This window comes from Mytilus californianus, unplaced genomic scaffold, assembly GCF_021869535.1.
Source record: "Mytilus californianus isolate M0D057914Y unplaced genomic scaffold, xbMytCali1.0.p SCAF_1, whole genome shotgun sequence".
NCBI classification, from domain to species: Eukaryota; Metazoa; Mollusca; class Bivalvia; order Mytilida; family Mytilidae; genus Mytilus; species Mytilus californianus.
The window spans coordinates 120938571-120954942 of record NW_026262581.1 but is presented as its reverse complement, the minus strand read 5'-3'; the positions used below and the strand labels follow the sequence as shown (position 1 = coordinate 120954942).

Here is a 16372-nt window from a genome sequence, read left to right as displayed (position 1 = left end):
TTGTAGATAAGGAGCAGGATAATCACTGTCTGGTATACAGATGCCTTATGGTCTGAAGTTTCCGTCTGGGATATATCCTTGACCTCATTTTCATGGTTAAATGAGCACTAAAAAACTTTTTTTTTAGTGAATATGAGTAATAGGACAACCATATTAGGTATATTGAGACATGATTAACCAGACCATGACCTCATTTCAAAGTTCAAGGGTCAACATTAAGTTTTTGTGATTACCTATGTCAATTTCTCAGATACTACAAGTTGTAGGAGAAATCTTGTTATATTTAATAAACTGCATGTATATAATTGAGAGAGATTGATTTTGATAATTTTATTTGTTGAGTGAGATGTGTGCTTTATTTCTGTGATATTTTTATTTACTTATTTCATTCCTAATTTCCTTTGGTCTTTCTCAGAATGTAGTAAAAGTTTTTTTCACTAAACATTTGAACAGAAAATATATTTGAGTCTAAAAATATGTCAAAATGAACTGTAATTCATACTTAACTGATAGTAAGTGTTGTTTAAAGTATGTAATTATGGCCTTATTTCCAACTTTTGTTTACCTAGTTTTTTTTTAATTGAATTTTACATTTATGTTTTGATTGAATTATCTGTATATTCTGGTATGTTTTGTATTGTACAGTTGCTTTTGGAGTGTACTTTTCTTCCTTTAGTTACAAAACATGGGTTCAAGTTACTATAGTTTCTATGACCTACCATTATTCACTGCAATTAAATTTACATTCTCTGTAGTCCTTTGTTGAGCATCTTCGCTAGCCAAGGGTTACGATCCACTTCCCTCCTCTCCACCCTTGGCAGATTAAGCCAACATTTTGTGATAACACTGTTGCACCATCTATTGGTAGATTAAAGTCAAGCCCATTCCGAATACATTATTCTTGACCAATGGTAGCACTTGAACTCTTCAATTTGGAGGTAAAACACGGTAGCGTCTAGATTCTACACACTTGGTAAAGCAAGGAAACGAAAATATATGTTGACATTCATGCATTTGTGCAAGAAACATACACGGGAACTTCTATTAATTGATTAAAAACATTCAAATTGTCACTAAATATAGTTGTATGCTTAGGGATGTAAAGACTTGTTGCACAATAAGCACGTGCCAATTGTTCACATACACTTTCTACATTTACACGTGATCATGCTATAGGCGCTTTTTGATTGGATGCAGCGAGTTTCGAATCATTACCTTGTGTCTCTGAAATTCTATCTCAATCCGCCAAGGGTGGAGAGGAGGGAAGTGGATCGTGACCCTTGGCTAGCGAAGATGTTTGTTGAGAAGTTTAATACATGTTTTAGCACTTGACTTTTATACTGTTAAATGTTTGTTGTTGTTTTATTTTCCTGCAATATTTTTCTGTACACTTTAAGATTTATCAGGTTATTGGTTATATATTAATTGGACAATTATGAGGTAATACAAGATGGTTTAGGTGGCTAGTCCTTCATTCCTGTATTCTTTAATTTTTGGGAGCATTTTTCTTCATCTTTAAAATTAACGCTTATTCTGTGAAATTCTCATGAAAATTATTTTACTTTTGAATTTATCTGTAATTATATGATTTATTTATTCTGTACATTGTTCATATCTGTAATCAGTTTTGTATTACCTAATTTGTTTTATATTCCACAGTAATTCTTTATACTTTTGCTCCCTGTTATTCTCTTTTTTTTTTTTCTTTTGCTCAATTTTCTCAATTTTTTAAAAAATTTGTGCTATTATTCTCCATTTTTTCATATTTTTTTGCTATTATTCTCTATTCTGCAAACCTCCTCAAGACCCTTGTAGAATATGATATAAATTTAGTGTAGATGACAAGTGTTTAGGTCATCAGGTATCCTCAGGACAAAAAGTTTAGGTAAAGCCTATTAAGAAAATGAAAAACATCGAAATAAAATTTTAAGGAAGTAATACAACTGTATCATAACAAGTGTTCAATATTAATAACATTTACTTTCTTAAATTTGTACCGTATATTCCTTTTCTGTGTATGTTTAAATGATATTAACAATATTTTGAAACAAATTATATAAAAATTTTATAATGTTTTAAATGTTTTATAATTTTTAAAAACTTTTTTATAAGAAGTGCATATTTTATGTTGTTGATAAATCACTTCGACAAAACTTTCTTGTTAACTGCTTGTTGTTCTTACAATGATAAACAAAAATAATGTATGCATGTTTATTGTTATATGTTGTAAATTTTCACATGCCTTTTCAATAAAGTCTTTTATCTAATTTGTCTTAGTTAGTTTTTTATTGTTTTTAACAGCTTCATCCCTGTTGACCCACTTTTGGTCTGCTTTATAACAGGGCTTTGAAATTTCTGCAACACACATTAAATAGAGGCTGATTCTAATGTTTTTGTTCAAACATAAAATCATCAAAAATACATCGTATATAAAATTTCCAGAATGACCTTTTTGTATAGTTTTGTAATTTCTGGTATAGCAAAAAAATATATACACATTTGCCTAAGACATTAAAGGCTAAAGAGCTTACTAGCATACCCTGAGATTAATAAAACACTGTTATAGTTATCTCAGTGTTATAGTAATCTCAGGCATACCTAGACTGTAGTTGGATTAAATGTGGCATATGGAGTCAGCATTGACCTCATTAACTTGATTCAATGACTACCATTAACTAAAGTCAAAATTGTTTTTGCCCTGAAATGAGGTTTTTTTTTATTTATTATGAGGAATATAATGAAAAAGAAGGGATATGGTGTATTAATACTTCAAATCCATACAAGCAATTGACAAAACCAAAAGCTAAGGAATAGTGCTTTTATAGACATTCTTCATTTCAACAGTCATGATGAGGCCTGTAGCTTGGATCAAAAGCTCACATCTCAGATCTCACTGCAAGTTCATGATAATCTCATAGTGCCGGTTTCAGTGAAATTCTTTACTATGTTTGATAATGCTACATATGTGCTGATTAAAGAACACAAAAGTGAGGTAATAGCGACAAATTATAACCTATTACATTAAAGAAAGATAACAAATACTCCAAATTTCCACGACAATCTCATTATAAATTACAAAAATATTACAATTATTTAGACAAACATAGGGAACATCAAAGTATTTGTTCAATAACTTGATATGAATTTTACAATCATTGTGACCTCTGATATCTCCGGGAATAATTCTTACTGAATGCTGACCTAAATATATGATAAACACATTTATACTAAGAAATGATATTTTGCTTTCTATGACAAAGACAGACATGAACATCTCACAAACAACAAAACTGAACAAAGATGCAGTGGTGTTAACCAATACTTAGATACGTACACTAAAATATAATTATCTGTACTTCTGATGTATATATCAAGGTGTTCAAATTAACTGAAAAATTTGGGTTGTATTTTTAAAGTCTTTGTAATAAGTTTTGTTAGTTTGCTTGTTAGTTTGATTATATTTCTTAACTAAATAATAGTACTTTTACAATGCATGTGATGGTCAACAAAACGTTTAAGACACAGACGGAGTTTTAATTTGAAAATCCTCCTCTTTCATGTCAATTTTAATTGAACAAATTATCTGAAAAGATAGGCGAAAGATACCAAAGTGACATTCAAACTCATGTTCAGTGGTTGTCGTTTGTTGATGTGGTTCATAAGTGTTTCTCGTTTCTCGTTTTTTATATAGATTAGACCGTTGGTTTTCCTATTTGAATGGTTTTACACTAGTCATTTTTGGGGCCCTTTATAGCTTGCTGTTCGGTGTGAGCTAAGGCTCCGTGTTGAAGGCCGAACTTTGACCTATAATGGTTTCCTTTTACAAATTGTGACTAGGATGGAGAGTTGTCACAATTGGCACTCATACCACATCTTATATCTATCATAAGTCGAAAATAAACCGACAATGCCATTGCAAAAAACGAAAAAGACAAAGAGACAAACACCAGTATACAAAACACAACATAGAAAACTAAAGACTGAGAAAAACGAAACCCACCAAAAACCGGGGGTGATCTAAGGTCCTTTGGAATGATAAGCAGATCCTGATCCATATGTGGCATCCGCGTCATGTTGCTCATGTAAGTACAAACCTGATGATAAGTCTAATTCGGTAGGTAACATTCATGGAAAAGAGGACATGATTGTGGTTACGACAATTAGAACAAATCCGTCGTCATCTGTATAACAGATATTCCATAAAGGTCAACCAACTCGTGAGGGGACGTGATGGTGTCAGTGAAATTTTCGAAGGAATGATTTCAACTTCACCACTTTGAGCTCTTGTTTTAATAGCTTCCTTGTGAGCAGCAACCCTCTATCAAGGAAATCGTGATAGGAAATGCAAGCCCTGGAATATCGTATCAACTGGGAGATATATGCTCCATATGCAGGCGCTGCTGGAATGTTGCTTCCTAGAAATTCCCAATTTGGAAGCTGAAATCTTATCTCTTTTGCAGTCAAGTTTTGTTCTCAACCGACCCTCGTTGTCGATTTCTATATGTTAGTCAAGATATGAGGCTGACTTAACTGTATCTGTTGTATTCTTTATTTCAAGTTTGATGGGATAGATGAGTTTAACTTAATTACCAAACTGAATTATTAATTGAGAGGACATCATCTATAGAGCGGAAAGTGAAGTTAAAGGATAATGCTAGCTTCTTTTCGTTCTTCCTAAGAAGCTCCTGTATGAAGTCAGCCTCATATGAATAAAGGAACAAGTCGGCAAGAAGAGGAGCACAATTGGTTCCCGTTATGATGCCGATTGTTTTGTTTGAAAAACACGTCCTCCAAACTTTACAAATATGTAGTCAATCAAGAAATCAAGAATCATGATAATGTTAGTTTCAGGAAAATTTTAGGTTGGAACAGAGTGATTTTTTTTACAAAATACGATTTATCCATACCTAAAACAAGATACTTGTATCTACATTGGCAATAATTTTTATGATATAAAGCAGGACCAATTCTTTTAATTTGTCTTTTAGTTTGGAATGGTGAATACTTGTGCAAAGGGTAGAAAAGTCAAGTTTTTTAATACTATTGCAAGATGAAAGAGTCTTAGATTGTATATACTCTTATTTTTGGAATGTTTTAGTATCTACATCTAGAATAGGTATAGCTTCACAATAATTTGGAAGCCCGGCTTTGATTGCTGATAAAATAGATGTCAATAATTTAGAAAGAGGTTTCGTGGATCACTTGGAAGACCCAGCAATTTAACGCTGTCTGTAAGGGACAACATTAAAAGATCAATGTAGGATAAAAAAACTTAATTTGAGGGGAGAGAGGGGGGATTCAAACATGCTGCAAGTTTTGTCATCCAACATTTATTTTTCGGGTTATAAAAACACATGCAAAGGTTAGATCCTAAATGTGTTTGGACTTTTCATAAAAGGTTGTAACTCGTACAGGGAAAATAACAGGTTTATAATTTGGTAGATATAAGAAGATGTGGTATGAGTGCCAATGAGACAACTCTCCATCCAAGTCACAATTTGTAAAAGTAAACCATTATATGTCAAAGTACGGCCTTCAACACGGAGCCTTGGCTCACACCGAACAGCAAGCTATAAAGGGCCCCAAAAATGACTAATGTAAAACCATTCAAACAGGAAAACCAACGGTCTAATCTATATAAAAATGAGAAACGAGAAACACTTATGAACCACACGCCAGATTCGCATTTCGTCTACATAAGACTCACCAGTAACACTCTAATCAAAACAGTTTGAAGGCTAACTCAAATATGAAGTTGAAAAACAGAAAATTTAAAAAAGTGAACTGTTTCATGGTATCTATGTCATTGGAATCATAATTAAATGGCAATTTTTTCATGGTATCTATGTCATTGAAACCATAATTATATGGCAATTTTGAATCTCAGTGAAACATAATACAGATAAACACAAGATTTGAAAGCAATATAGAATTACCGCGGGAACGGAAGAAAGATGTTATACATGTATAGGATATATAGATTTAAAATTACAGTGATAATTTCATGTACACTTCAGTCATTATGGATTTTGTCATGATTACTCTCCATCTCCTCCACTGAATGGTAAGCTACTAACAATCAATTATTGTCGATGAAACATCACTCATGATATTTAAAAAAAAAATCTTTTAAGGCATATTCCTATACAGGTTAATCAATATTTTCCAAATTAAGGTACAAAAGGGTTGGGGGGGGCGGGGGTGTTCCAGGAAAAAAAATGTGAATTAAGTTATTTATCCTACATCGAACTTTCGATGTGGTCCCTAATGACACTTATGTAACTTCGGTACCCAATACAGTGAAGGAATTAGATCCAGTTCTTCATCTTTGGTTGAAATCCCAAAGGAACTTAGAACAGACCCATGATTGTCCAGGATTTCCTGCATTGTAAATGTCCTGGTGGTATATATTGAGTTTCCAAGTGAATTGTCAATAACTTATTCATTTATCAAGCAGTTTAAGTAATGTGATTTACACACAAAAACGATGTTGTTTAGGGCCTTATCTGTTTTTGAATAAATAATATACTGTTACACCTCTGATTTAGTTACGGTCAAAATGACATTGAGATTACTTCTTGTCTATGTAAATTAACAGCTGCACATAACAGTTAAAATAACATAGCATCGATCTTCACCTAACAGTACATTTTGTAATCAGCTACCTGTAATAATCTCAACCTCAATAGTATGTTAAATATTTAATTGATACAGATATCGTGTCTACTAGGATTTGACTCAATGTCCGTACAAAACACAAAGCAACCGGAATGCAATTTCTTCATATTTTAACTTTAATTTCACTTATATTTAGTTATATCAGGGACGTTCTGACTATAGTTAGTATAGAAAGTCCCTGGTTAAATATATCGGAACAATATATATGTTCCTGTGTCAGTCCTGAATATATCAAGGAATATATATATAATATAGATATGGTTCTTGCTCTTTGTATTTTTGCTGACATTCCATCAGAGACTAGTCTCAACTTTAACTAAAATCTGATGCAACTATAATCCAAAGACATTATATGTCTCTACTACAACTATGTCTCTGCTATGCAAGGAATTGTATATCTAAATAGTCAAAATAGATCAAAATACACAAACCAACCCTAATTTGGCCTATTCAGTGGTATAAACGCAATGATTTTTTTTTTTATATTTTTCCTTGGGCCTAATACTAACTTTATATGTTGTCCTAGATTTTCCGTATTGCTGTCTAGATATGACATTTCGACATTTTACGGTCTTTTATTAACTATCAGTTTTCACGGATATTACCTTCGCCTCACGTGCATTCGACTTTATTTTTACAACTCAAAAAGCGTCTTTCAGCCAAGTGTTTTAAACCACATAAATCTGTGAGCAGAAAAAAGAACATAATTGATCGTTTGCCCATACGAAAGCTGATTTTTCGATTTTTCCTTGAGGCTTTTTTCATATTTCATCGAATACTTTTTGAAAACTTCAGAAGAATTTAACAAAAAACGGACAATTAAAATGACTGGTGCGGGTAATAATGTCATTGACCCTAGAAGACCGAATAAAGTTGTCAGGTAATAATTTTAACGTATAGATACTATAGATAAATGTTGACACTTTTAAGTTATAAACAGTAAGGCAGTTACATGTCAGTAAATTTAAACTCAGTGCCCATTCCCTAGGAATTGGAAGAGGGCGTTCTACCAATATTGAAAGAAAACAACGCATTTGCCTATCCTGTAATAGACAAGAAATTAGGGATGAATACCACCCTAACCCCATTTCTTCGCAGTCTACATGTGTCATGTATATACTGATATTTTTACAAGTCTAAATTGAAAACAATTTTCTTGCGTTGGATCAAAACCTCGATTTTTATACATGTGCATGCAAAACAAATTTCTTGTCAGGGGTGTAGCTATGTATCCAATAAACTGTAGGCACAAATTGCGGCAGGGGGTCTGGGGGCCGCAGAAGGCCCCCAGCAGGTACAGGGCAGAGCCCTTGTTGGGGGATTACGGGGGGCGAACCCCCCCGTCGGAAAATGGTTTTCAGCATTTTAGTTGCAAAATTTTGTGTAAAAAAAAACCATGAAAACTGGTCATTTTATCATGATAATATACATGAAAAAAATTTTGAAGAAATTATAATATACATAATTTTACGATTACATCTTACTGATGAATTAACCGGCAGTACAATCGAGAATATATAAAAAAAAAATATTTACAATATGCATTACCCAGCGTGGATCAGCGTAGCCCTTTATTAAGCAGCACAACCTGTTTAGTATTTTCATATCTTTTCCTTTCTGATTGAGGATAATTGATATATACGTCAATTGATAGTACATATTGACGATCCTACATTTAAAAGAAACCTTCACCGTCCCCTGGCTACACAAACACATACACACACAGTCTATGCCTCATGCAGAATTTCTGTTCTGTTCATACTATCGAACAAAATTCAAGAAATTGATATTTCCTTATATCCTGTACTGTAAAATCACTACCTGCTTGGGAATTTGAATAATTATGGTCATTACACGTAGATCTGAGAGTACTCGAAGTTACTGAAAGCTAGTTGATTGATTGATTGATTGCTAAACGTCCAGTGGCAAATAGTTCATGCATGTTCAGGACAAAAACAAATTTACAATAAATACAATAGGTACATGTAGCTAGGTCCTGTAATAGGGGTCGTCCAGGACGAAGGTCTGGAAATTTGGAAACGCCATGCATTGGAAAATGAGGGTTTATTTGATAGGAACAGAAATTTTGCCTTCCAGTAGACCACCTACGACCCCCTCAAAGAGTTGTTGCAAGTTTCTTAACGTGCAGAGAGCGTGGCATTCTCTCTACACTAAGCATCGGATGTAACGTCCTCATTCTGACCAGATGTGACTGCGTATTTATACATCCTTCAGAGTTCATAGCAAAACGGACGCCCAACTTTGGCAAGGGTTTTACTATAGGTCGGATGAAGACCAAGTGGAAAGCTAGTTGAAAGCCAACAACAACTAATTAAAAAAATCATGTGTCTAAGTTGAGGTTCATTCAAGTATTTGTTGATATAAGACAAATGATCTGAACCAAAGTTCTAGTTTATAGTTTCTATATAAGGGGGAATATAATGCCATACAATTCTATCCAATACTCCATTCACTAAGGATGATAGACTAGTGTTCACATGACATTCGATAATTAAAGAGTTTTGATGACTTCACTGGCGTGCATCTACAGATAACGTTGTTTATTATTTTTTTTAATAAAAAACAAAATATTTGTGAAAAAATTATGTGTAGGCACGTGCCTAAAGTGCCTAACGGCAGCTACGCCCCTGCTTGTCTAAATACAGTACAAACAACATTTCCAAAAGACCAAAACATTTTTATACGTGTGCATGCAAAACAAATTTCTTGGTAGAGGGGTCTAAATACAGCACAAACAACATTTTCCAAAAGACCAAAAAAGTGAAAAAGTATATTTTAACAAAACGCACTTGACTAGCAGGTCGAACAACGGATGTTCTTAAACCCTGCTGACTGCCATGGCCATTGCCAAATAAACGGATCACCAGATGTAACAAAATGGATCTTAATTATAAATTTAATACCAAATAGAAAACAATAAACTTGCGGAAAAGATGGTATACCACAAACATGAGGTGCAAAAATTTGTACACCATATCCGGATTTCGACAATTAATGTCTCTAAACAGTGATCTTAGGAATCGAAACGGTATTTGGAAGGCCAGATAATTTACCTCAATTTAGGATTGACTCTTGAATTTTGAAGAGTCAAAATAGGATGAACGGTTTATATAAACCCGAAGGCAAATACAATACAAGCCCAAACGAAAAAATATAAACAAGTCTAAATTGAAAACAACGTTCAAACCTATGATTGTGTTGGATAAAAATACAGCACAAACAACATTTTCCAAAAGAAAAAAAGTGAAAAAGTATATTTTAACAAAACGCATTTGACTATATATTTTGATAAGATTGTCATTTGCATGTAGGCAGAAACAAAAATATGCATTCCTTTATTTTGGCATTGCACAAGGTACATGTAATTTTTCCCTGACTCTTAATGACGTCTTTACACTAAATCCATTGGCTGTTGGATGTGTACTGATTGATATTTTAGTCTTAGATGCATGATTTTCTTATTACATGTAGTTGTTATTGGCTTTGAACTAGCTGTCAGTAACTGCGAGTACGAGTACTCTCAGATCTGTACTTAGTGTCCTTTTTGTTAGGGATGAGGGATGGATAAATACCCTGCCACATCAGATCTGTGTTTATGTTTGATGTTTTTCTGCTTTGTATCGATCTGATGAGCTTTTTTCAACTGGATTTTATAGTTTGTTCTGATATTGTGCTGGAATCCATGACAACTTGCCCCACTGTCAAATCGCCCCATTTTTAAAAAAATTGCCCCACTCTTGTTTACCAACTCGCCCCACTTATGAAAAAGGGTAAAATCCTGTTGAATGTAGGTCTGACAACTGGCCTCTCTTATGAAAAGGGTTTAAATCCCGCTGAATAAAGGTCTGCCAAGTCGCCCCACTTAAGAAAAATAGAAAAATCCTGATGAAATTTGTCATGCCAACTCGCCCCACTGATGAAAAATGATGCAATCCCATTGAATATAGGTCTACCAACTCACCTCACTTATGAATAAAAGAATTAAACTGTACTGTATGAAGGCCTACATGTACCAACTCGCCCCAAATATGAAATTAATGAATACATGTACTTATGAAAACCTTAGAAATACTCTTGTTTTTTTAATTCTTTAATTTTCTTTTGGTTGAAATAAAGCAGAAAGAAGTGAGTATCAGCATTTCTGTGCCAATAAATTTGTCAACAACAACAAAACCTGCTTTGACTACTTTTACTTACAAAAACACGACACACACTTATTGTTAATGAATGAATTGACACTCTCTTTGATATCTATTTGAAAGAAACATTTGTCTTTCACTGATTGTTCGTTAGTGTTTAAATGCCAGATATAAGAAGATTTAGTATGAGTGCCAATGAGACAACTCTCCATCCTAGTCATAATTTGTAAAAAGTAAACCATTATAGGTCAAAGTACGGCCTTCAACACGGAGCCTTGGCTCACACCGAACAGCAAGCTATAAAGGGCCCCAAAAATGACTGGTGTAAAACCATTCAAACAGGAAAACCAATGGTGTAATCTATATAAAAAATGACCCTTTTTCATAAGTGGGGCAAGTTGGTAAACCAGTGTGGGGCGAGTTGGTGAAAAAGTGTGGCGATTTGGTGTGGGGCGATTTTCCAGTGGGGTGAGTTGTCTTACTTCCGTTGTGCTGTTACACCACTGTCCCAGGTTAGGGGGAGTGTTGAGCGCTCACAAACATGTTTAACCCCGCAACATTCTATATGTGCCTGTCCAAAGTCAGGAGCCTGTAGTTCAGTGGTTGTCGTTGGTTCATGTCTGTCATATTTGTTTTTGTTAATTGTTTTGATATTAATTAGGCCGTTAGTTTTCTCAGTTGAATTGTTTCATATTTTTCATGTCTGGGCCTTTTAAAGCCGACTATACGGTATGGGTTTTTCTCATTGTTAAAGGCTGTACAGTTGCCTATAATTGCTTATAGATATAAGAAGATGTGGTATGAGTGCACGTGCCAATGAGACAACTCTCCATCCAAGTCAAAATTTATAAAAGTAAACCATTATAGGTCACAGTACGGTCTTCAACACAGAGCCTTGGCTCACACCGAACAGTAAGCTATAAAGCGATATATATCCACTTTATTTGAACTTTGGTGGATAGTTGTCTTATTCAGACATTCATGATTGGCAATCATACCTCATCTCCTTATTTTTAAATTATACTATTTTGTCTCTTATAATGTAAGGAAAAGTTCACAGGAAAATTTAATTGAAATTGTATGAAGTTAATATCTACTGGATAGTATTTCAACATCTTTTAATGAGAGGAAATTGAAAGAATGCATTTGCAAATCATATTTGGTTTGGTATTATAATTGCTAACAAAAATGGCGACGGCAAGCAAAACGAAAACAAATATGACTACACATTCACATTATAAAGCAGTTAATTAACAATATTGGAAATCATTTGAGGATGGCGGAAGATAATTTTATGATGGCTGGGATCATCTGAGAATGTCGGAAGATAATTTAACAAGGCAGTGCGCCATCATAAAATAGGCCATGAAGATCCCTGAATATCTTTAAATTAAACTTTATCACGTATATGATCTGTTGGTTTTAATAATTTTATGTATTTCATACAAAGTGTAATTAAAACCATTCTTTTTCTCTGAATGAACTTATAAAATTAGAATTAATTATATATATATAAGGAGTGTGGTATTTCAATTACTGTGTTTATTGGAAATTGAATAAATTTTACAAGATTGTAAATGAAATGTTGTCCATGTAAATGTCTAGTTTGGCTTCAATTCACTCTTCACATTTTATGTCAATCGTCTTCTGTCAGGACTCAAAACTTAAAAATGTAGAATTTTTTAAAATGCTATGTCATTTAATTTATTTACCAATTTGAAAGATCCATATAAATGTTAAACATGGTTAAAAGGGAGAACAAATTAATTACTATCAAACATTTGTACAAAAATAGACATTATTTCCTATGATCATACTATCAGGTTTGGGGCTTTTTCCCTATATTTTTATCAAATATGTTTTCCCAATTAAATGTCTTTTTTCCTGTGATTTTTTTTCTGTTTATGGGGACAACTGGTGTAACTTATTAATATAAGTAACTGGAAATCTATTCTACAAGTTAAGATTTGTTTACACTAAAACTAATGTGCTAGTTAATAGTTAAATATTATTCCACAGTTGCTTTAGTCAATAGTGTTCTCCCCAGGTCCTTATTGTTAATTTCCACAGAAAGTTAAGTTGCACGTTTTTCATGTTTTTTGTTTATCTTTGTATTACATGTGTATATGATGATTCATAGGGCCCTCCCCTCCTAGTTACTGTTTAATGCCTCTTACTTTACTACACATGCATGCAAGTGTCACACTTTTTTTAAAAGTTGCAGATTTGGCTAATTGTAGAAAACCTCATAGCTCTTGGTGTGTATTCACTTCTACAGTTTTGGTTAAATTTGTATGATGCCGTTACAAAAATGTAGCAATTGCAAAGGGAAGATTGGTCACCTACATTGTAGTTTGAAATAGTGTGTTAGTGTTTATAGCCCTCTAGAGCTTGTGAATGTCTAATTATTCCACTTTTTCTGGAATTAACTGAATATAAATACCGGTCCATTTTTGTGAATTACAAAGTGTGCAAAACAATTATTTGGCTCTCTATCACTTTCTTGAATCATCTTAACTCTGATTCCCAAGCATTTGATAGACCAATCATCATATATATGTACTAAAGTTCTGCTTTCTCTAGACAATGTGCTCTTTAGATGGAGTTACCAGTCCCTTCTTACTATGGGTAATGGGTCTAGAATCAACCTATTGTAATAACATGATGATTGATGGTGTTTGCCTAATATCCAGTAGCAAATATTTCATGCATATAATTCAGGATGAGAACCAACAAGAAATCCAATAGAAAGGTTCTTCCAAATGGATGGACTGAATAATAGACATTAGACTATTTATTTATGCAAACACATTTACATTTAATGGTTATGGCATGAAATACAAACAATAAAACAAGAATGACAATTGTACAACTATACTGGAGTGGTAATGGCTTTCATATGAAAAAAAAACTGAAAAAAAATGTTGACATGTAAAATATCTGTGTATCCTTGTAAAATCACTTATTTTTATGAACAAAAACAAAGAAAACTTCAAATTAAAAGACAAGTTTTCTTAATTAGAGGTCTACCATCATTTAAATATTTTTTATATTGACTCACTGGGGAAACTCTTCTCAACAGTGTGAACATATGCCCGAGTTATCTTGCTGAATATAATTCAGTAAAAATTCGAGATGACATAAGACATATAAGAAGAACAAATAAACAAAACTGTGTTTGAAATTTTTCAGGTATAAGCCACCACAACAAGGAGGCCCATCTGATGATCCTACACCTGATTATATGAACCTGCTTGGAATGATATTTAGTATGTGTGGACTTATGATGAAGGTAGGAATTTAGCCTTAAGTTTTGACATCTGTGCCTTGATAAATTTGATAATTCAGAACTGAAAATTATTTTCTACACAATAGGTTGTTAAACAACAAATGCTTAATTGTTAGCAAGGATATTGTACTTACTCATAAAACAGTTGAACTGTTCAGTATGCATTCAAGACAATATAACAGGAGTTTCCTTTTCAAATATTGAGACTGGTACATGTCTTAACTACACTACAATAATAACAAACACAAAGCAATGCATTTAGCCGTGCAGACTAACAGAGCCGGCGTTTAATGTATATTTTATATTATAAATACATATATGAAATACAAATACATTCCAAATTGAGGTACACAGAAAGAATAAACATCTAAAGAATTTCTACTATGAAGCAATAATAGCCCATATCTCTATGTATGTATGTAAATATATCCGTCTTTAACGTAACCTCGCCGCCCAGGAAAAACCACAAAAATTTTACTAAAGAAAATTGATATGGAAACCCGTGTTACGGAGCAAGTGCAAGGCACGCCTAAGGACATTGATGCCGAACTTCATCAAAAAAACAAATTAACATATAATATCAAATATTATGAAATATTGAAGTTTAGTGTTGAACGTCTGCAGCTAGAATGATTTTCAAACACAAGAAAATGAAAAACCCGCTTTCACCTCATTAACATAAGAATACTTATTGACAATCCAAATGATTGGTCCATGTAACCATGTGTACAACTACACATAACAAAAAACCGCCAAAACATACCGTTCTTAAAAAACATTCCTTTTAGACAACATTTTCCCGCTAATATCCGAAACGCGGGAAAATACATATACTATCATGATTATGGAGGCTTTTTTTGATGTAGTCTATGAATACCTTATATAAAAATTCCATAAGTCATGTTACTATTAATAATAGAAATTAAATATTATAAACTAATTGACGTGTTTTGTATTTCAGTTAAAATGGTGTGCTTGGGCAGCAGTTTATTGTTCTTTTATTAGTTTTGCAAATTCTCGTACATCAGAAGACACCAAACAGATGCTCAGTAGTTTTATGTAAGTATTAAATGTTCTATACAGGTGTATACAAAAAGAATATACAACATGTACAATGTTTGAAACATATATGAAAATAAAAATGTTAAAATTAAAATTTCTTATCAAAGCAACTTCTCCTGCAGTTTTCAACTTGTTGGGGATTTTATTCCTATTTTCCAATACTAACAAACTTAAGTGAATTTTCAGCAAAATTTACAAAAAACGTCTCCTATTTTCTGTTATTAACTTATCATACAGTTTTCAACTTAGACCCTTGAACTTTACAGAAAGCTTGTACATATATTGTAGTTTTGCACTTTCTATAATCATGATAATGGAGTTTATAATGATTTTTTTCCTTCTCTCCAGTTTTGGAAACATAAGCCACTCATTGTAGTTTCAATCCAGAACCTTGAAACTACACATGAAATATTGCACACATATTGAAGTTGTGCGCCTTCTGTTATGGAATTGTTTTTAAGAAATATTTTCCAAACTTTCATTTATATTTTATATTTCAATATACAAATGTATATATTTTTAAATATTCATTATAAACCATTCTCCATTGTTTAACAAATTCTGTGCAACCCGTCCATTTGAGTCTTGAGTCCATTTTGATATAATATTATGTATATTTCATTTTCAGGTTATCAATATCAGCAGTTGTGATGTCATATTTACAGAATCCTCAGCCAATGTCACCACCATGGTAGCATTTTTTATCAGAACCTTGTTACTTCATTCAGAGTAAAGTTGAGAAATGTGGTCTTTAATGTGTTTACATTGTATTGAGTATACATTGTTTGAAGAAAATATGTAATTCCATTCAAATGTTCAAACTATTCATCATGTTCATTGATGTTATGCTTTTATAACATTTAAGAAATTAAGAACATTGATCCACATATTCATGTTATTCCACAACTATTTTTAAACAGAACTGAAAAAGAAATCATGTACAAAGTGTAAAATAGAATGAATGTTCAGTGCAATAAAGATGTTTATAAATTGAAAGTATTTGACTATTTCTACTCTCATTTGTCAAATAGTTTCTCTTTGTAGGAGCTTTGATCTGTTAAACATTGGGAGACCTGCCAACTTGCACAATTTATGGAGGATTTTCCCCATGGGAGGTGTTGACTTGAATATTGAAATTCTTTATTATATAAACTAAACACCTTAAAACAGGCATTCAAATGAG

General features: G+C 32.8%; 1 protein-coding gene across 1 annotated transcript; it reads left to right on the top strand.

The window, feature by feature from the left end:
• The first annotated feature begins 7351 nt into the window (after positions 1 to 7351).
• Positions 7352 to 16185, top strand: LOC127732663 (PAT complex subunit Asterix-like). The gene is made up of 4 exons (XM_052241821.1): positions 7352 to 7558; positions 14031 to 14130; positions 15089 to 15186; positions 15818 to 16185. Exons 1-4 carry the CDS (start codon positions 7503 to 7505, stop codon positions 15882 to 15884), a joined length of 321 nt encoding a protein of 106 aa, XP_052097781.1. The 5' UTR covers positions 7352 to 7502; the 3' UTR covers positions 15885 to 16185.
• The last annotated feature ends 187 nt before the right edge of the window (positions 16186 to 16372 follow it).